We start from the raw sequence: 22,846 nt of genomic DNA, 5'->3' as shown, positions 1-22,846 counted from the left end.
GTTTCTAAATTAATCAGCCCTCCCAATACATTGTGAGCTCCCCAGAGAAGAAAGCACTTGGTCTTTTTCTTATTTTATCCTCAAAACTGCTTGATAGAGTTGTTTGATAACACCGTGATAAATTAAAGGACATCACATGTTTTTATACCAATTTATCCCTGGAAAGATATTATTTTTGTTATATCAAAGGACTAGAAGATATTTTGCAAAGATATTTAATTTTTAATCATGCCTTCGTTAACAAGCATATATAGGAAAAGACACTCAGAAGTTTAGTTTTAAAATTACAAATGTTATTTATATAGTATACATGTTTATAGTGCCCTTTCCATCACCAAACCAAACATTTTTAATTACCTATTTTTTTCCTTGCCCCCAATCATACTTCTAAAAAAAAATGCCTAGTTTGTCAATACTGCCTTTATAACCCACCTTCTCCAAATAATACCTCTCAATAGGGTGAAGGAATTTGGAAGGAAATTTGGGATTACCCTTGAGTTTATAAAAACACAATGTTGTACATGGAACAGAGCATCTTGAAAGAACAATCACAGTGGCAAAAGAATGGAAACTAGTAAGGGACAGGTGATGTAAAATAGGATTTTCATCTAGCAAAAAAGGATGTATGAAAACAAATTTGGTAGTAATCCATAAACTGTCTATATCAATGTCGTTGAGCTGATTAAATGTAGAAAAGACATGACCACCTGGTTAAAATGTACTGCAAACAGCCTGAGAATTTAAAACACATAGAAAATAACAGTGGGCTTTATTGATCTGCTTTAGTAATGTCAAAATATTATTTGTAAACTTTGCTTATAATTTTTAAAATCTGCAAATTTATAATTTCTCAATTAATGTTAATATTACACATAGCGCTATTAAAGGACAAGAAAACAGATAATTACATAAAATGAACGTTCACACAACTATTATTCTCCGACATGAACTTTTATCATTTGTTTCTAGATATACAAAGAGCTCCACTGAGCTCCATACATGTTCATTTAAAACACAGAAAATTACTGATCCTAAAATGTAAAAATCCCTCCTATTCACAAAGTTCCCATAAAATCATCGTGATTACACACACACACACACACACACACTCTTATGTACTTGTCCCATGATTATAACTCAGTTTTGATTTTTAATTTACAACCATTGGCAAAAATAGGTGTTTTTTCTTGCCGTTGTGACATTCTTTTGAGTTAATAAAGCTATTGTAATAATCATAACCTGCATGTCTTTTTCCACATGAACAACTGTAAACCCACTTTTGCTCACTCCTGTATTTCTAAAGATCTTTCATTTTAACATTCCAAGACTTTTATCCAAAACACAGTCCTTTATAAAAGACTCTTTCTGTTGTCTCTTCACTGATAACAATGCTCTTTTCACAGCCATCACAGATTATTAGGATTACATACCTTTTTGTTTAAATCGTTCATTGAAAAATTCATGAGATTACATGTTGTACCACACAATTTTTATTCAGCTAGTTCAGTCAACAGTCAGATATCTGAGTAATATGAACTCAAATGAACTCAAATGTTGCTAATGAGCATATTTTGTCAGGAAGTTGAATGATGCAAATGCTTTTTTTATCTCATGAATTCTATGAGCTGTACAAAAGGGTACCAAGATATAATAGAATAAAAGATCAGAACACAAAAGAAGTAGTCTTTATTGTTATTTAGGCAGGAGCTTTTGATCTGTTTTGTAATTATCTTTTAAGAATACCAATTTTATTTGTATTTCAATGAAGATGAAGGTGTCTAAAATAGTGTGCAAAATAAACATAACAATAAAAGTAACTATAATAATAACAAAAACTAATGGTGAACTAAAGAGGACAAAATGAATTACAAAGGATTAGAAGCAAATAAACAATATATCCTTTTCCCAAACTGAGCAAAAGTCAACCTAACCCATCAGAGACAATTAGAGCCTTACTAGTAATCTACCTTGCTTTCATTCATTTTAACATGAGTCGAGAAAGATTTTAATTTGACAGAAAGAGTAAGGAAACACCAAAAAAAAAAGTTACTATATGAAAAACAAATAAATGATTAAACAAATAAAATTAAACTAAAAATCTTGCTCTCTGGTCACAGTGATATGCACATATAAAACTAGAAAAATGAAAATGATCATTAAAAACAATTAAACATAGGCATGAAAAGAAATGTTCCACAAACAGCAATAATAAAAAGCCACAATATAAACTGTAAATATGATTTTATATTTATTTTTGTTCATTGTAGTCCATGAAGATTAGCAGTATTCAAATGAACAGTAAGTAAACATACTTGCTAAAATCTAAGGAGTTCTGGGGTAAAAGTTGAGATCTAATCCTTTAAAAGAAGATAATGCAAACAAATAACAAGTAACAAAGTTACTATTATCTAACATGTATAACAAGAAATAACATATTTGTATAATGCTTTGAATTTCCAAAGTGCCTTCATATATGATAATCAAATAATATTTTAGCTAAAATAAATGAGAATTTTTGTTCACATTTCATCAAAAAATGAAACAATAAAATTGTACATACAATGTAAATATATCCAATAATGGTATAATGGCCACAAAATAAGTGAACAATACCACTGTGGATATTTCAAAAATTAGAATTTCCATTAATATTTATTTTATATCACCTTTCTAAATTGTGTTTTGTTTTATAATCATACATTGTATTTTGCAAAGTATAAATATTATAAAATATTATCTGCTTATAATTTAAAAGAAAAACACATATCTTAGGAGGGTATATTCAATTTTTCTAAGAGTATATGAGGGAACAATAAAAAAGTGGCCTAGAGGAAAGAAAGAATATAAAACCTATCATAGTTGCTCTTGAGTTTCCTGTCTGATTTTTTAGAAAACTTTGAATTAATGCAAAATGGTATCTTTAATCATTCTTGTTGATATAATCTGCAATGATTTTGTCATTTCTAATTAAAATGATTGAAGAGTTTTGACCACAACCTGGAAACCTCAGAAGTTCAAACATTTGCTTCAACAGGGAAATTAAACATAAATCCAAATTGCATGGATCCATTAATTCAGTGATGAACACCACACCCCTCAAATTCAGAAGGCCAACCGTTGTCACACAGAAGAGAAATGTGGTATTTAGAGCAACGGAGATGCATGACATTATGCTCAGATGCTGCTCGTCTGAGAAATTTTATGAAAGTCTCAAACATGAGCCAAGACACACCGTTTGTGTGGAGAAGCCACTAGAATCAGCTTGGGTGGGCCCACGAGCTGGGTAGGGTGCAGTCTCAAGGAATCACCAGGGAGGGTGAACAGTGACAGCCAGGTTGATGGAGACTCAGATTTGTCCCTGGTCTGCCAGCTCTGTGTGGGTAGTGGGAGCCATCAAAGAAATTATGGATTCTGCCAGCACTTCTATCTAGGAGAAAACTGCCAGATAATTTGATTCCTCCCCCTATGGCCTTGGTGCCTTTCAAGCTGTTGCCCCAGCGCTGGAGCTCAGAGCGAAGGACTCTGAGTAAGTCCACAGGTGGGATCTTTAAAAGGAGCTGCCTGGGACTCCAGAACTCTCTGTCCCACTCAACCACAATGCTCACTGGTCTTTACAGCAAGCAGTATGGGGACTTGTCTTCCAAGCACGGAGCCCTGGGATGGGAGGCCTGATTTGGGGCTGGGACCCCTTGCTCCTGAGAGGAACCTGGACAGCCCAGGTATCCTCCCAATTTTTATCTAGCAAAGCAGTTGGAGACCAGCCCACTCCTGATCACCACACCGCTGCTCCTTCCAGTCTCAATGTGGCTGCTTCTTTATATCCTTAGAGGACCTGCATGCAGCTCAAGTTCAGGCAGTTGTGAATGATGGATGCTCTGAAGTTCAACTACAATTTTGGTGTGGTTTGTGAGATGTTAGTACCACATTTACCTACATCATCATCTAGCCCGGAAGCCCTCGTGCTTTTTTTAAATTGTTGTTCCTCCACTACGAGACAGGGAAAATGGATTTTGACATTTTTTAATAAGAAAATTTCACATTTTAATGATGAATATCTAATATAAAATATTAACTCTAACAGGTATAAAAATATAAATGCTGAAACTAAATAGCCTTTATTGTCCTCTCTGGACCTCGGTTTTCTTAGTTGTAAAGTAGAACTGATAATATTGTTTTCATCTGTAATGGGCTTCTTATTAAAATTATATCATAATGTACTTCTGTAAGTATTCTGGAAAGCTAAAAAGCTAAAACAGATAAGATAAATTTAAAATCTTTCAAATGGTTGCTATATCCATTTCAATTTGTATAATAATTAAAACCATAATTAACTTATAAAGGAAGAATTTTCTGCATACATCTGAGAACATAAATCACTGCTAGTCCCAAAATTCTAGCGAAGTAATTCTACCAAAGTTTATGGGTTCATTTGTGAAAAAGTCAGAATCAAATAAGTAAACTTTAGCACCATAGTAAATTGGTGGTACAAAGAATTAAAATATTTGCCTTTCATAGTTATTGTAGTCTAACCTCATGGGATATGAGAATAGACATTTAAATACATCCTTGGGCTGATTTTTTTAAAAAGGTTACCTTAAAAGAAAACTTAATTAAATATTTATAACATAAACTTATTTGATGTTCACCTTATCCTCTACAATGACAAAAATACATTTAGTTTTTCATAAAAATAGCTTCAAGTAGCCCTGGCTGGTATGGCTCAGTAGACTGAGCACCAGCCTGCAAAGCAAAGGATCTCTGGTTCAGTTCCCAGTCAGGGCACATGCCTTGGTGGCATACTAGGTCCACAGTAGGGGGGCATGTGAGAGGCAACCACACATTGATGTTTCTCTTGCTCTCTTTCTCCCTCCCTTCCCCTCTTTCTAAAAATAAATAAATAAAAACTTTTAAAAAAGTAAAATAAAATTGAGCTAATTGGTTTATAAAACTTAAAAAATGGCTTCAAGTAACCTTTAAAACTTTCAATTGTAAGTTAAAAAGATATAACTTTGTTTCTCTAGAAAACATAGTTGTTATAGCATCAATATTCTTTTACTATAAAGTACTTTACAAATAAAATGTTTCTATGAACTTTTTCTAAAGATGGAAACAAAGCAGATCAATATACTGGTTGAATGTTAAAAAGGTCACAAATTTATGTATTATTTAAAAGCTAACTCACTAAACTTAAATCACTAAAAAAGTGATTCTATTTTCCAGAGAATAATCAATGCTCCATAAGAGATACTGTAGGCTGTTAATGGAAGAAATATATTTACAGACAAATTAAACTTAGTCTATTCTTTCTCAAAAATCACATTTTCCTAGTGTTTTATAATAGTGAAATAATAATAATTTTAAATATTTGTTAAATTTTTACTAAGTGCTGGGCAATAAGTGTGGAAGTGTTAGGTAATCCTCAACAATGTTTTCATAACCCATGACTCAGTTTGTGGTGGTGATGGTTTTCATAACTGTCCCTATTGTAATAAAGAGGCATCTCAGGATTACACAATTAGCTGACTCACCTGAAGACAAAGAGCAGTAAGTGATGAAACCAGGAATTTCTGACACCAGATCCAAAGCAAGATTTTATACTTAAAAAAAGTAAATGGGGGTTTATATAATGGACTAGATAAATTGTCACTGCTCTGTGACAGTTACTGGGCTTATAGCTCTGTCTACATGTGAGAAGAACCTAAATGAAGGGAGGAATGAAATCTTAACTGCCCTTGAGTCAATATATCCACAGGGGTGAAAGCCGAATCAGGTGTGCAGTTTCAACTGTTCTCTGTTGTGCTTGGCTGTTGAATCATGTGCAGCCTATCGAAAATAACTACCAATAAAATGAATGTAGACATGAGACTTAGGCATTATGTGGAAAAATACACTAGCATTCAGACAGGTGCGGCATGTGTAAGAGCGGCCCACTAGTGGTAAATTCTAAATATGAATAACTATATTGATTCCTTTGGATGAAAATTTCCTTGAGTCGTTGTTAAAATGCTTGAACTAAGTTTTAAAAACTGACTTAGGAAAACCTGGTTTTATGTATAATTTTTCAGAAGAGGATTTTTTTCAGAACTCAAATTTATATGTTTCTCTATCTTTCACTTGTGTTCCACATCAGTTGCTTAACAAGCATGCTATTATGATCTGGGTAATAAGCTTCTTTTTTTTAATCATTAAAAAGAAATTATTATGTTATAATGTTATGAAGGAAATTTTAGCATAATTGTGCTAAGAATCCTTTTGAATAATTCTATAAATTTTTCCTATATAATCCTCTCTTTCCCCTTTATATAATACAATGTAACCACTGTAATCTGGTTTCTTTCCATTGTACCTGTTTCCCTATTTTTATGGTTATAACAGTGTAGTCAGTGTAGTCATATTCAACTGTGGGCATGCAACAGGAGGTCTATTTTTGCTCTATTAATCCCTTTTGCCATTTCTACATTCTCAGTCAGCCTGTTACATCTGATGCTTAATCACCTTCCATGGATATTCTCTTACAGCTTTTGAGATTCCCTGCAACTACATGCCAAAGAAAAGTATCTCCCATCGGGCCCTACCTTCAGAAAGATCATAAGCACCATAACTCTGTTAAAGCATGCCTCTAGCATGACTCACTAAAATGTTAACTAGAAAGATACAAGTATGCATTTATTCTAAAATAATGATTTTTAAAAATATTCATGCAGATTTTTTAAATGCATGATCTGTCAAAGCAAAGTGCTTGGAGCCATCATTTGCAAATTTAAGTCTTAACTCTAAAATAATCTTAGAAAGAACATTTATTTAAGTCGTACCTTACAGGAGTTTTGACTGTATTTTCCTCTTAACAAAGTGATGGTCTATTAATGGCATGACTTTCTGATAAAGTACAGCTACAGATATGCAAATATTCATTATCTTTCCCACAGGGAACCAAGAAGTCAATTGGCAAGAAGAGTCACTTAAGAGTTTTTATCTAAAATTTTTTTAAAACTATTTCAAATCATTACCATGTCAGTTGCTTAAAATATCATTTGAAAATCAGAGACTAGCTCTCAACAATCATGAAATGGAAGTCTTCCAGGGACTATCCCTTCTTTCTTGTGCCTTGAGTTGAATATTTCTTGGATAAGATTTATTTTAAAAGAACTCTCTAATATTTTCTAGTGTGAGGTTTAATAAAACTATTTGTTTTTTATTTCTTAAGACACACTTTTCAATGGCCTTGGGCTTGGAGCAGTCATTGGCCTGGGAGTTGCAGCACTCTTGCTAATTCTGGTGGTAACAGATGTCAGCTGCTTCTTTGTTCGGCAATGTGGGTTATTAATGTGCATCACCAGGAGGATGTGCGGGAAGAAGAGTGGCTCCAGCGGCAAAAGTAAAGAACTCGAAGAAGGAAAAGCTGCCTACCTGTGAGTATCAGACACCTGCTTCACATCACATTAAACAAATGCCACCATCAAGCTTGAGTGCTGTATTCCAAGACTGTTTTTTGAGCAAAGAGTTTAACCATAATACCACTGGACGCTGCTCTGGCTATTTCTTTTTATCTTAAATATATATTACCTTAAATATGATCTCTTATAGAACCCAATGACTTTGTAAACAGAATGCTTTATTAAAAAATAAACCGCAACATAATGCTATCCAGCTCCATCCATACTGTTGTGAAGGGTAGGGGCTCCCTCTTCCTTTCTGCTGCACAGTATTCCATTGTGTAAATGCACCACAGTTTTTTGATCCGCTCACTTATCGATGTGCACTTAGGCTGCTTCCAGCACTTGGCTATTGCAAATTGTGCTGCTATGAACACTGGGGTGCATAGGTTCTTTTGAATTGGTGATTCAGGATTGTTAGGGTGAAATCCCAAGACTGGAATTGCTGGGTCAAAAGGCAGCTCCATTTTTAGTTTTCTGAGGAAATTCCATACTGTTTTCCACAGTGGCTACACCAGTCTGCATTCCCAACAGTGTACTAGGAATGTCTTTTCTCCACAAACTCACCAGCATTTGTTGTTTGTTGATATGTTTATAATGGCCATTCTCAATGGTATGAAGTGGTATCTCATTTTGTTTTTAATTCGCATCTCTGATGGATAGTGATACAGAGCATCCTTTCATATGTCTCTGGGCCTTCTTATGTCCTCCTTGGAGAAGTGTCTGTTCAGGTCCTTTGCCCATTTTTTAATTGGGTTGTTTGTCTTCCTGGAGTGGAGTCTTGTGAGTTCTTTATATATTTTGGAGATCTAACCCTTGTCTGAGGTATCATAGGCTAATATATTTTCCCATACGGTTGGTTCTCTTTTCATTTTACTGCTCTTTTCTTTAGCTGCTCAGTGAAATAAGCCAGGCAGTGAAAGACAAATGCCATATGATCTCACCTATAAGTGGAACCTAATCAACAAAACAATCAAAATATAACCAAAATATTGAAATAAAGAACAAACTAACAGTAACCAGAGGGAAGGGGGAAAGGGATAATGGGGGAAAACAGGGGAAGTTCCATCAAGGAACATGTAAAAAGGACACATGGATAAAGCCAAAGGGTGTGGGTTCGAGGGTGGGAGGTGGGGATGGGTGGCACGGGGTGGGGGAGACATGGTTTGGTGAAAATTGGTGATGGGGAAAATGGAGACACCTGTACTTGAACAACAATAAATAAACTAACAAACAAACAAATAAATAAAATAAACCTTAAAATGTGATCCAAATTAAAAATTGTATTGACATGATTTAAATATTGATACGGATAGGTAAGTAGATAGATGGATAGATAGATCAGATAGATGGATGATAAATAGATATAGAATAACATATTTGGTTATGATTTTTCCTGCCATTTATCTGTTAATATTGAATAAAACAAAAGCATCAATAATAATCTGATGTAAAAACTAAGTTAAAGTGAGTTAACATAAATTGTACCAGTGCCTACAATTATAAGAAGTGACTACATACAAGTTTCAATATTGTCTAGAAAATATGTACTATGCAATACATTAATCCAGAGTCTGAATTTACTCCTCCAAATATTGGTTAAAATGTGACTACATATTAGAATTTGGAGTTCCTTGTGCATATTTTATTTAATTAGACAAAATGTAAATTCTGAGAAAATATGCTGAGTTATATTTTGCAGAAAATTTCCTTGTCATGTAAAAGAGCAATTAAGAGGTTTTAATACTTACTTTTGGCCTTGGCTGCTGTGGCTCAGTGGATTGAGTACCAGCCTGCGAATCAAAGGGTCATTGGTTCAGTTCCTGGTCCAGGCATGGGGTTGCAGGCCAGATACCCAATAGTGGGTGCAAGAGAGGCAACCACACATTGATGTTTCTCTTCCTCCCTTTCTCCCTCCCTTCCCCTCTGTCTAAAATAAATAAATAAAATCTTTTTAAAAATACTTATTTTTGGTTTGTGGTCTCTAGATAATTTTCTATACATACATTTAGGCAAATATGGTCTCATACATTATTTTTTAGGCTTAAAGATATAGAGGAATTCGTTCTGTATGGCTATATTTATTTTTCAGCCTCAAGCCTATTTCAGTACTACTGGGCAATATTTCTGTGACTATTTCTCATGGATATGCTATAGAGATGGATTCTCTTCACTTCAAGAGACGCTAAATTTGATAGCATACATTTTCAATTAAAATTGATTCGATTTGCAATCAAAATGACACCTGCTTAATTGTTGGACACAGAACATTTTAAAGAGTAACCAGAAATTAGGCTCTGTCTCACTCGAACAGGTTAACATGTGACAGTAAATACAGTGGGATCAATTCACCATTCAGTATATTTTGTTCTCTTCATAAGAACATGCTGTGCTTTTACATCATCGTATCAACTCAATAAAATACCATCAAACTTAGTTCTTTACTCATATGTGTAAAAAACAATATATTACATAATTATACATATTTACATGATATATAAAATTACATTATATATTCTATAATTATGTGTGTGTGTGTATATATATATATATGATGAAGTTTTTGCACTTTTATCCTTTCTCAACCATTGAGCAAATGTTATTTATGGACTAGTTACCAGGTAACAAGCACTGCTCTGCAATCTGACAGTAAAGTGGTAAACAAAAAAACAAGAAGTTTATTCACATAGAATTCATGTTCTAATGCAGGAAAACATAAAATAAACGTTTAGTGGAAATGAAAATGTCTAGAAGCACAAGGAAGAAGGAAAAGTGGAATGATAAATCATTACTAGATATTGGTTCATTTAAGACTTCTCAAGGAAATTAAAACTGAAGCTGAAGAGTAGAGTGAAAAGGAACCACCAAAGGGGTCATGAGAGAAAGAACATCCTTGCAGGTGCAACAGCTAATACAAAGACCACTAAGGCAGGTGTAAGTTTACTGTTTCGAAAGGACAAATAAACCTGAAGGTGTGAGGCAGAGGAGAAATTGGTACACATATCAGGTCAGGGAATTATCTATGGACCAAAGTATTACATTTTCTTGGATCAAGGTAAACAATCTTTTTTTAAATTGAAAGTTACTGAAAGTTTTTAAAGAAAATTAACTGCTTTAGCTACTGATGAAGAATAGGACCCTAGAGGGTTTTAGTGGAAAGATCTAGGATAAAAGAGACTGGGTAGAAGGACCTTAAAATACCCCAGGGGACAAATACGACCTTTTGGTCCAAGGTAGTACCTGCAATACTACTATAAGCACATAAAAATATATAGATTCTGGATATAGTTGAGATACAGTCAAATACTAATGATTGATTGAGGGGAAAGAAACAGGTGTATCAGAAAGGATCTTCATGCTTTTGCCTTAATTAACTAGAGAGATGTTGGTGGCCATGAGCAAAACAACAGGGAATGTTCAAGTTCTGCTGTTTGTTTGACTGTCATTTGTTAATTTATCCACAAACACTTCTGTTTGTAAATCCTGCTCAGTGTATTTAACCTTAAAAACTTGGCCAGATGAAAATACATGATTCATCCCATGCTTTTTATGCATCCATCATAATTTTTTTATATCATAGTTTCTCTGCCTTAAAAAGTACTTTTTCAAAAATTCATAGTTCAAATTGGAAAAATTATATAAAATCTCTATGAGAAATAAGATGCAACTGATAACATAAGACAACAGACTATACTTCAAATTGTAGAATAGTTTCACTACCCTAATACGCCCAGTGTTCCACCATTACTGCCATCCCTCACTCCCTGACCCGGATCCTGTGGCAACCAATGATCATTTTGCTGTCTTCACTGTTTTCCCTTTTAGGGAACATCGTACAGTTGAAATGACACTGTATGTAGCCTTTCAGTCCAGCTATTTCCCTTAGCAATATGCATTTATAGTTTCTCCATGTCATTTTGTTGCTTGATGGCTCATTTCTCTTTATTGTTGAGTAGTGTCCAATTGTATGGCTTCTATACAGTCTGTCCACCCATCCCCCGAGAAAGGCATCTTAATTGCTTCCAATTTTTTGGCAAGTATGAATAGAGTTTCTATACACATTCATGTGTAGATTTTTGTGTGGACATAAGTTTTCAAATCATTAGTGTTATGAAAGTATTAGTAGCTATGAAAGAGCATAGTTGTGGGATTGTGTGGTAAGTGTATGTCCCTGGGTAGTCAAAGACTCTACATCCCTTCCTTATTTCGGGGAGGGGGGCGTATTCGTTGTCTGCAATATGAACACCTCATTTCCAGCCCTTATGTCTCACCTACCCTTCATCATCAACAAACGACTTCCTGGTTCTCCTTACTTTTACTCTATTCCTTGAGATATGAAACTTCATGGTAAATTTTCCACTTTTTACAAGTATGATAAATTACACATATATATTTTTAATATTTTAGACATTATACATTCTTATTACCTTAGAAATACTTTTTTAATATTCTAGAAATCAGTAAAGATGATGTGAGTATGAAATTATAAATGAAAGTATCTTACATATATATGTTACAGTATTCTTCTATTTAAACTATTTTCTTAAAAACATGAGTATGTTAAAAGTCAATGATCATATTATAGTGAAAATCATTCATTTACATTTATAGACATTTAAAACAATAAAAGATATCTTACATGTAAATTTTATCTTTCAAATTTTGAAATATAATTTTGATGACAAAAATAATTGTATACAAAAAGGAATATCTTCTTTCTATTTTTCCTGAGTGAAATATATGGCAAGATGAATTTAAATGCAAAAAAAAAGTCCTTGGTGGTATTCTCAGTCTGACCACATTGGATTTGTTTATGAAGAGGTGAGACCAGGTGGAGATCTTAAAGTATATTTTGTAATGCATCCATGTTCACAATATATAGGTAAGAATTTTTTTCTTTATTTTTCTAGGAAAGATGGCTCAAAAGAGCCAATAGTGGAAATGAGAACAGAGGATGAAAGAATCACTAATCACGAAGACGGAAGCCCAGTGAATGAGCCCAATGAAACCACACCACTAACAGAACCTGAGTATGTAGAGTGAAGTGCTTAATGATTTTTGGATAAGTATTTCTACAGTGATAACACATCACTATCATTTTAGTAAATATTTACAAATATGAGCATTTGAGAAAAACGTTGTTGTTTTTCAATGAACATCTTCAGTGAACATGTGAACATCTGAAATCTATTTTCTCTTCGGTCATTTCATGCGAAAACATTGTATCAATGTCAGGGAAAATGTGCTCAAACGTATATTTATTATTTTATACAAAAATGTCAGAGACAGTCATATGTTTTACACTAATCTCACTCTTTAAGAAAGTTATGGTTTGAAAATGCGATTGATTTTTACTGAAATAAAGATGTTTTAGGAGGAAGTAGTCATTGCTTTCAATAGAAATATGATAGTTTAAAATAGAAATAGTGTTAAATATACACAAGACTTTTTTTAAAATAAAGAATATTTGTAAAGGACAGGAAGAAATGCTGTTAAACTTCCATGTTAATATTTATGTGGTAAAAGGTGCTTGGTTTCCATTCAAGATTGTTATTCTTTCTGCATCCACCCTAACTCCACTAAAACCATAGCAGGTGTTTGAACTAAACCTTTAAAGCATATTAAATGCACCTAGGTTCACAAACATAAAAATTAAAATAATCCAAACCAAAGACATTATTAAGAAGTAGAAGTAGTTGTATTTTATTGAATATAATTAACACTAACAAAACCATGACTTCCACACTATTCTTTAAGTACCACTCACTAAAATGGCCTTTAATTTCATTGATTTCAAAGGAAAGATTTCCTTTTCTTTGCCAGGAAACATTCCCGTGGGGAAAATTTTACTTTAGACTTCTCATCCTAAGTCAAATTCTGAGCGTTGCCATTGCTGAAGAAAACAACGTGTTTCATGAATCCCTATTATCTGCTCTCAAGGAATTGAAATGATTGATATTTAGAAAAATATATTGTAGTACTCTGTAGTTAAAATTTGAATATGGATCTTCTGGCATTTTTAGTGTTTGCATTTAGAATTCTTACATTCTAATTTGAAGTTAACTCTAGTAGGAGCAGCGAGCACAGGTAAGTTCTATTCTCTTCCTCAGAAGTTATAAATCTTTGAATGAAGCAAAAGATTACCCCCCAAAACAAACTTTTGCATGTATAATTATCACTTACAATATTATACTGATGTATATGAAAATGAGTTAAGAAAAGCCCTTGCATATGACAGGCATATATTTTAAAACAAGCTAACCAATAGAAACAAAAATAAAAAGATGACTTAATAACTACTCTAGGACTCAATCATAGGAAAAATACTTAACCAAAAATAATAGCATTAACAATATTTTTAATTATCATAAATATAAGTAGTTAATAATTAGGTAGGCAAAACACGTAACCCAACAAATAGTTGTAACACCAGTTAATTACAAAATCAACACATAGCTCTTTGAGTTAGAGATATGTTAAGCCTATGCTAACTTCCCATGCCAACTCTAAATTCCTCTATATTTTGATGTTACAAGTGACCCATTGTTTTTATAATCTTTATTGTCAGTGTTTTCAGTACTTGGGAATAGTAGAAAGAAAAGAACAGGTGATTTTTGAGAGTATGGCGACAGTGAAACAAAGGAAGGACTCAGGGTAGAAGAAGCAACAGGAGAGAGAGAGAGCCTAGGTGGTGCTCTGCTTTGGCTCCCTAAAAACCTTGCAAGAAAGGAATGAGTTGCATGGGCCTGCTATAGTTCACTGGCAAGTGAAGGTCCCAAGGATGGAAGTGGGTCTGGGTGGGGCAGCTTTCAGCTCACTGGGAGTCAGAGAAAAGGGGGCCCTTGGAGGCAAGTTCAGGGAATAAACTCAGGAGAAGGTGGCTGCCCACTGCTCCCTTGGCTGGAAGTCTCGTGGGGTGACCCTTAGAGTTTAAAAGGAAGTAAAATGTTCATGCCCCAGGAGCATGGACTCACTCTAGAGCACACCCATATACAGTCTTTGTCTTGAGGGTTTTATCTTTGTTTTGCAAGAGGAATCTTAGGGAAGGGTTTCAACAGAATACTCATTAGTTTTCCAGGTGTATTTTTAATATGCTGATGCATCAAAATGAGCATTTAGGGAGGGGAGTTTGGGATTATTCTTTGATCTGCTTTACTATTTTACTTTCATCTTGGGTCTGTCTGGCTTTTAATGGAGTTTTTATATAAGTTCCCCTGACTTCATCTGTCCTTGGGTTTAGCTAGCACAAATGGCATTCATTAACTCTCTTTTTTCTATTTCCCAGGCCAGGGTGATTTAAACTCTGTGTTCTCTGGTTTGGAAAGAAAAGTATAAAACATTTGCTCTCAAGTGCCCTTGGTTTGGGTAGATAAGGTCTTGCAATTCACCAGCTGGGTATAAGTTGTTCAAATTGTTTTGCCTTGTTTGATTTTCTTTTCTCAGTTTCCCTATTCCACTTGTCTAGGACTTTTCGTAACTTCTCATTATCCTGTCACAGAACTAGCATAGTAGCTTTCACTCCCCCATAAATGGGTGAATTTAAAGTCACAGTGGTGAATTGTAATTATATTTGTAACTAAAGGTTTTTGATGTGGAAAATATATTTTTCAAGGGAGGAAAAATTCCCTCTAAAGTCATGTACACAAAATATAATAGTAAACCACTGAATTTAAGAATTACAGAAAAAACTAGAAATATCGATTCATTGTGATCAGACTAAGATTCTTGAAGCTGTCTTAAAATTAAGAAATAAAGGTTATGAATAATAATATAGACACTATCTGTAGTTAAAGATATATTTGTAATCTTTTTACTCTTTAGAATATGTCCCATAGAGAGTCAAAGATCAGAATATATTTTTAAAATTAAATTCAAAATTATTTTTATTGATTACTTTTTATTTCTGTGAGGTTTTTAATAATTTTTTATTTTTCCATTACTATTTGCATTCAATATCACTTTGTATTAGTTTCACATTTACAACATAGTGGTTGGAAAAATCATGTATTTTATGGAGTAATACTAATTTCACTTTGTATGAATTTTAGTATTGGGCAAATTAAGAACTATGTTGATGTTGGAAAAAGTTTGCTTTTACTTCATATGTAACAATTGGAAACAACTCTCAAAAAAGTGCTCATAAATGATACAAAAGTAATGTTACAAAAGTAAGGGCTCCTGCTGTTGCCACACTCGAGAAAAATTCTGAAGGCTGAGGTTTGTTGAGAAAGCAAAGGAGTCTTTATTCAAAAGCTATGTAATTTTGTAATAACAGCTTTCTGCATGCATTAATCACGTAAGCCTATCATCAATTAAGGTTAAAATCTTTAACCCTTGAATTCCCCTATTATTCCACATGTTAGTTTTCAGTTATCTTATTTCTATAAGATTAGTTGACAAACTAAAACAACATAAGATACAAAACTTTGGGAAAATGGCAGGCTTCTGCCTCAGAGCCTGCCCCCTCTAGAACACCCAAAGAAAAATAACCCTGCCACCCCCAAACAGGCCAGGCCAGTCCTAGGTTGTGCCCAGAGTTCCTTCTGCCATCTAAAATACTGTCCTTTGGGAAACGCAGGGGGCTGCAGCGTGATTTATTCAGGAATCCCTCAGGAAGAGAAAGAGAGTGAGTTTCTGCCCTCCTTCTCTCTAAGTCTTCCAACTGGTAATTCCCTGCACCCCAGAGGCATTCAGCTACTCAGCCAATCCTGTCCTTGACTGTTTACCTTTGCCTCAAGCAATCTCCTCCTATGGCCCCTCCCCCCTCCTCCCCAGTGATTCAATCAGGCCTCTCTATATCAGTGAGATGAAAATAATAATAATAGATACCAATTAAAGAAAATAAATAGTAAATACAAAAAAGAAAGCACTAAAATATGTTTATTTGTATTGTTTCAAAGAATAATGTCAATTTACGCAGCTTCCTTAATTAATGTAATGGAATATGTTAGCAACTACTGATGGTTTTTACTGAACTACTTAAGTACTAGTAAATCATCTACTTGACATATTATGTTTTTATTTTTTATGTTCTAAAACATTTAATTATATTTTAATATGATCAACTCCTTATCAAATTTAGGCCGCCCTATAATGAATGTTTGGTTCATGTAGATTTACAAATTTTTATCTCATTCATCATTTTGCATCACACCACATTTTTACAGTAGAAAATATTTTTTATTCTCGTTGAGATTATTTTTTTGTCAATGTCATCATTTTAACAAATTGGACTTTTTAATTCTAATAATCGTAACATATTACCTTCTGCCAAACAGTAACTTAAATGTTAAAAGATCCCACTTAAAGTACATTAGCAAATAAAGTTTACTATTTTCATATTTCCTTCCAGAAAATTGCCTTTGAAAGAAGAGAATGGGAAAGAAGTCCTAAATCCAGAAACTATAGAAATTAAGGTTTCTAATGACATCCAATCAAAAGAGGATGACAGCAAAGCATAACACCAAGATTGCAGAGGCTTGAAGGATGCTACAAAGAGCATTTGGATTTCAGTGACCCTATGACCAAAACTATTCCATTGACCTTAATTTCTTGGGAAACTTCTAGCTTGGAATAGCTTGTACACATATACATATGATCCAATACTCCTGCCCATGGTCAATTTCCTTTGTTGTTGTTGTTGTTGTTATTGTTGTTGTTTATTTTGTTAAGATATTCAATATAGAGACCTGACTGGCACAAATGCTTGGGTATCGATTTGACAGGATGATGAGAGAGCTGCCATTTATTCAATGGCTAAAATGCTATACTTTTTAAGAACTGTGTTTCATACCACATCCTCTCCAACAAATAGGAATTTGAGCAAAACAAACAAACCAACAAAACAAAGCAAACCTTTGTGAGCCAAATGTATAAGAAAGCCCTGCATGTTTTTAATCTTATTTTGGCAGACAGATAATTAAAGTGGATTTCAGTTTAAGTTGAAAACACTTAAAGGTTATAATTTTTTTTATTACAAGAATTTCAGGGAACCTGGGCTTGAAGAAGCCAGCCGTCTTTAGCAGATATTAAAAATCAAAAGAAACTTTGGAAAACTCCTTTTAAGTTATAGTTATATTGATTTTTGGTGGACTGAAGTGCCAGATCAAAATTGTTACCCACTTGAATGAATATTAGTTGTGTGTAAAATTAGATTAGAAAGATTCCGTAAATTTCTCTTTTTATCTATGCCATAATTCACTCACAGTAGATTACACACAGAAAAATGTATTGCAAGTGAAAATTATATTATTTTCTGCCCTCAGCTTCAAGTAATAAAGTAAATTGAAATGAGAATAATATTGTTGTGTTGCTATATTTATAAATATGTGACTACCTTTTACTTTTAAATGATTTTACCAAAAAAACAGGTCTCTTAGTTTCTATGACTTCAAACCATACTTTCAGATACATTTTTTTGTCCATTGTTTTAGATAGTCTTTGTTTAAAAATGCATTTTTCAAGTGTTATAAGTCAATCATAAGTGAAATTGGCTAATGGAAGTTAAAATCCTTACCTTGGATAAATTAAGGAGATATTAATGTTTAAACATGCTATGAAAGTGTCAATGCTAAACAATTAGGTTACTATTGTACTATCCTGTTACTCTGGATGTTGTAGCTAGAAGTTATTTTAAGATTCTGATAAACAACTTTGGTTGAGAAATTCTGTAACTATTCAACATCAACTTTCTAATATTACTCATTAGGGCCTGGTACCCGAATAAAACACTTATTTAACTTCCAAGCTATGCAAGCTCCCTGAGGGAAAAAAAACAACTGGAACATGGTTTTTACTTATATGTAAGGTAAACAAATGTATTAATGACTAGAAATATATATACCATTGGGAGCAGGTTTTAGGTTATTTCTTACCCTAGAGAGCCAAAGGTTTCTTTAGGCCCCATCACATTCATAAACTTTAATGTTTCAGGTTGTATTATAGCTCAGATATTCACTGGCTGGGGAGTGCACTCCAATAGAACATTGGAGGACAGTTCTGGCAGTGCAGAGCAACCTGCTTTAGGGTGTCTCTCTCTAGAGATGACTTAATGAATATTGATGTAATGTTAATGCCACTTATGAACAGATTTATATACAAAGTGCTGGAACCTGTCAGCCACATAGAAACAGCTAACTAATTTTACAAAGTGTTGGTTGTCAGCAGGACAGAATCCGCCCACCTGCATGTTCAGGCACTAACCCTCCAGTGTCATTGCCAGGATTCACAGGGTTATGATACAGAAATCTCTCCTTGCTATCCTTTCTGGCCTACTCTGAAGAAAAGGAAAAGACTTTAGTGCCTACCTAAGATTTTAGTAGGAATTATCCAACTGGTCTTCTTGATGGATTTGTTGCTATTTATGTTTCGTCTCCTCATCTGTTTGCTTTATTTTACTGTGGTTTTTTTTTCACATTTTTGTATCAATGTGCTAAAACTAATCAACATACTTGTGCAAAGTACATGGGCTTCGTAAAATGTTAGTGAAGCAATAGCCATGAATGCTAACTTTTCCTGGATAGGGCTACCTGGATTTAAACTGATGATAGTAAAAGAATTAGGAAACCTTTGGAAACAATTTAGCATGTCTACTACTGTTATATTTGTGCTATACTTCGAGAACAGAGAAATAATAAAGAACACATATTTTTGTGTTTTTTTCAGATTGATATTTCAGTTTCATCTATTTGGACTTTCCATGTAAAGCAATTTACCTAAATATTTCAAATATATATGTGTATATATATATATTTGTTGAATTTTTTGCCACTAATGTGGAGTAACAATCTGAAGTTAACAGGTCATCTGGAACGAATTGTAGACAGACCGTTTCAAGTGCACTGTTTCAACTGTCTGAGTGTCCTCCTCTCTCGTCCCTGAAATGTATGCCATGCAGGAGCACGGCAGTACTGTGATAAACTTTTCTTTTTAATGTTTTTATGTAATGCTCCAAATTGATCTATTTGTAAAAGTTTTCATCTGAGAGATGGATTTTAGTAAATTGTAAAATATGAATAGAACTGAAATCATGTTTCCTGTTTTTCATTCTTATTGTAGACTAAATATATCCATGTAAATGTATAGATATTATTTTTACTGTCTGAGAGTACTCTTAATTGTTAGTATCAAATGTCAAAATAGCTGACTGAGTATAGATATGTTAAATAATCAGCACCTATGGTACTTTAACCAAGAAGCAAAGATATTACTAAAAACATTGATATTTCATGGTAGGTAATGTGTAATTAGGTAATGACAATCTATACACAACAACCTATAAGAGGAAATAGTAATATCAGCATTTTAGCACATATTTGGTTTTCAAAGTGATACAAATTAATGTGTTAATGCATTTTACAATAATTTGCAAAAATTAAGAGTTGTAATTTCTAAAGATTTATTATTGATACTAATGTCTAACATTAATGTAATGCTGTTCAAGTTTTCCTTTATTTTTAATATTAATACTGATATAAGCATTTTCAAAGACTGTTTCATCCAAGAAAGTTTATATGAATCTTAGTCTTTGAATTAAACATTTATATAAATAGAAGGATTTTATTAATCAAATTATTTATTTGAGTGCCAATAATTAATTATAATTTTATAATCATACCTTTATTTTATGCTTATTTTTAATAATTAAAAATGTATTTGTGCCTTTAGATTAGCATGAGAGTCTGCTTCTTACAAGAAAAAACACAAACTGCAAATTTTATTGATATATTTTGCTTCTATCTGTGACAATTTAATGATACTGTCTCAATTACTTTCATTGAATATGCTCAATTCAAATTACTCTGAATACAAAATCTAAATGTAACGAATTATGCTGTGCAGTTTATTTCCTCTTATGACAAAACGGTACTTTTGACACACACACAAAATATACTCAATTTGTTCTGTATTATTGTTCTATTCAATAAATACATTCTAGATACTGCTGAAATTGAATATTACCAGTTGTAAAACAAAGCGACAGATGACTTTTTGAAATAGGGTAGATTATTATGGTGTCACTTGGGTTCACATTATTGCTGTTATATATTGATTTGGGGGCACAAATCATCTTTTACTGTTGATAACATAATCACTGATGAAAATATCTTAACTGAAGTGGTAAAAAAATATAATCTCTGTTTCTTAATTTAAAAAATACTAGGAAAACATTACAATTACTGATTAAAATGCAATGTGCTTTTTCATGAAGAATAACGTAAATGTTCAATTTCAATCCCGTATGGAGCTCTTTTCCATCACCATATCCAGAGTGTTTATTCGACAAACTTATGAGTAGGTGAAGATATTTTTTAAATGTGATTGTTTGCATTATTTATCTTTAGAGATAAAAGATTTGCATCGTCTTAACCCTTTGAACTATTATTACACTTTCTCTCACATTGAAATTGCATAGGGATGTATTAGCATATGCTAAAATTAAACTGTGGAAGGTCACAGAAATGAAGTACTTCAATCCTAAAATGAAAATCTTTCAAGAAAGCATTCGACTAATGTGCTTAATAATGTTCCGAGATGAAACAATTGTATGTGTAAATGAGAAAGTTATAAAGGGGCCTATATGTAATAGTTGCTGAACAAATATAATTTTCTTCCTGCCCCTTCTCTCCTTTTATTAAACAATTGCATTTACTGTTGTAGATGCAGCTATTTTACATTATACAATAATACTAATTGACTAATTATTTACCCTCATATACTTTTATATATAATACTAAATATTTATTTGATAACACGTTTAATATCCTTAGAAAAATAGTCCATTATTCACTACAGTGACTTAAATACATTAGTCAGTACCCTCTCTTTAATTTTTTATGTTTTCTAGGATTTATGCCATGTGATGTTCATATTTATTTATGTAAAAACTGCCCATATACACTTATTATTGCCACTGCTTTTTATCTTTTTTTTCCTGAAATGAGAACATCTTTTGGCATCTGGTTTTAGCTTTCTTTGGAAAACAATTAGCAAAGCAATGACTCTTGAAGCATTTAAATCACAACCAGGCAAAGGAGAATAGAAAAGGAACTAAGAGAGCCCAGAAAGGCAGACTGAACTCCTACATTTTGAATAGGTAAGGATGTAGTGTAAGAACTTCAGCAGGAACCAGGAACATTGCTTAGATGAAAATTAAGGCCAATTCTACTGATAAAAAGGAGAAAATGGAGTGAAATCCAAAGGAGAAAGTTAACATTAGAACCTATGATTCAAATTTTACAACTAGGATTTTTTTTTACAGATCGTCATGCATTATATAAAATAAATGGTACTGTTAAGAGCAAACGTACTTGTTTCAATTCTTAAAGGAATGTTCATGATTTTGCATTTGCCTCTAAACTCTGTTAGGAATACGTGAACTTCTTAGAGATAAAAGTTTTAGAAACACTTTTTTTATGGTATGAGAATTCTATGCTGTGTTCAGTATGCATTAAAACATACTCTTATTTTCTTTAACTTATATATTCCATTCAGATTCTATATCCTTGAGTTAGTTAGTTACCACAAAGTTTTCTTATTGTTTCAATATAGTATGTCCCTATGAAATGCTGTATATATATATATGTCTAAACTGTAAAAAAATTATAATGCAAATGTTGAAGTTTTGTATTTATGAGAGATATTGAAAGTATGGCTTACGGTAATCAAAATTGTCACTTCACCATTTGTATATTACTAGTAAAGATACTTTTGCTTTAATAAAGTGTTGCATTTTATGTTTATTTTGAATAATATCTTTGTGGTGAGTGAAATTATGATGTGACAGGTGCTTTCAGATTTTTAAACATTTCTGAACATATCTCTGCATATTCAAAAGAAAGTGTAGTGCTGGCCAGGGTGCTCAGTTGGTTGGAGCATCATCCCCTTGACACCAAAAAGTGATGGGGCTGGATCCTTGGTCAGGGCACAAAACTGGACTGAGGGTTCCATCCCCATCTGAGCATGTAAGGAACACAAGCACGGTGTTTCTCACATCAGTATTTCTCTCTTCCCCTTCCTTTCTATCTAAAATCAATAAACATATCCTTGGGTAGGAATTTTTTTAAAAAGCAAGAGAGCATGCTTTCTGCCCTCTTGCCTTAGCTCCCATCACAACCTTTTGGCTTCTACACTGTGCCCAAGTGAAAGAGTTTAATGAATAAGTAAACAGTTGGTAAAAGCAGTAGTTCTTAAAATGCGGTCTGCGGCCAGCAGCGGCAGCACTACATGGGAAGTTGTTACAACTGTGAATTTCTGGGCTACAACACAAGCTTCCAATACATGGTAGACCTAATTAGCTCCATGTCTGTCAAATTTCCACACTGATTCTGATACATTGTGTTAGATGACTACTTTATATTCATTAAAGCAGATGACACATAAAGTCATTGGTTTCAAAGTTCATTAAATTATTT

General features: G+C 33.2%; 1 protein-coding gene across 1 annotated transcript in view; it reads left to right on the top strand.

The window, feature by feature from the left end:
• NCAM2 (neural cell adhesion molecule 2) overlaps positions 1-22,151 on the top strand; it is a 415,656-nt gene extending 393,505 nt beyond the window's left edge. The window contains exons 16-18 of the mRNA XM_028505156.2: positions 7,205-7,409; positions 12,344-12,463; positions 16,786-22,151. Coding sequence (XP_028360957.1) covers positions 7,205-7,409; positions 12,344-12,463; positions 16,786-16,894 — 434 coding nt within the window. The 3' untranslated portion in view covers positions 16,895-22,151. The remainder of the gene's footprint in view (positions 1-7,204; positions 7,410-12,343; positions 12,464-16,785) is intronic.
• The last annotated feature ends 695 nt before the right edge of the window (positions 22,152-22,846 follow it).

Source organism: Phyllostomus discolor, chromosome 2 (genome assembly GCF_004126475.2).
Source record: "Phyllostomus discolor isolate MPI-MPIP mPhyDis1 chromosome 2, mPhyDis1.pri.v3, whole genome shotgun sequence".
NCBI classification, from domain to species: Eukaryota; Metazoa; Chordata; class Mammalia; order Chiroptera; family Phyllostomidae; genus Phyllostomus; species Phyllostomus discolor.
This window is presented reverse-complemented; position numbering and strand designations above follow the sequence as displayed.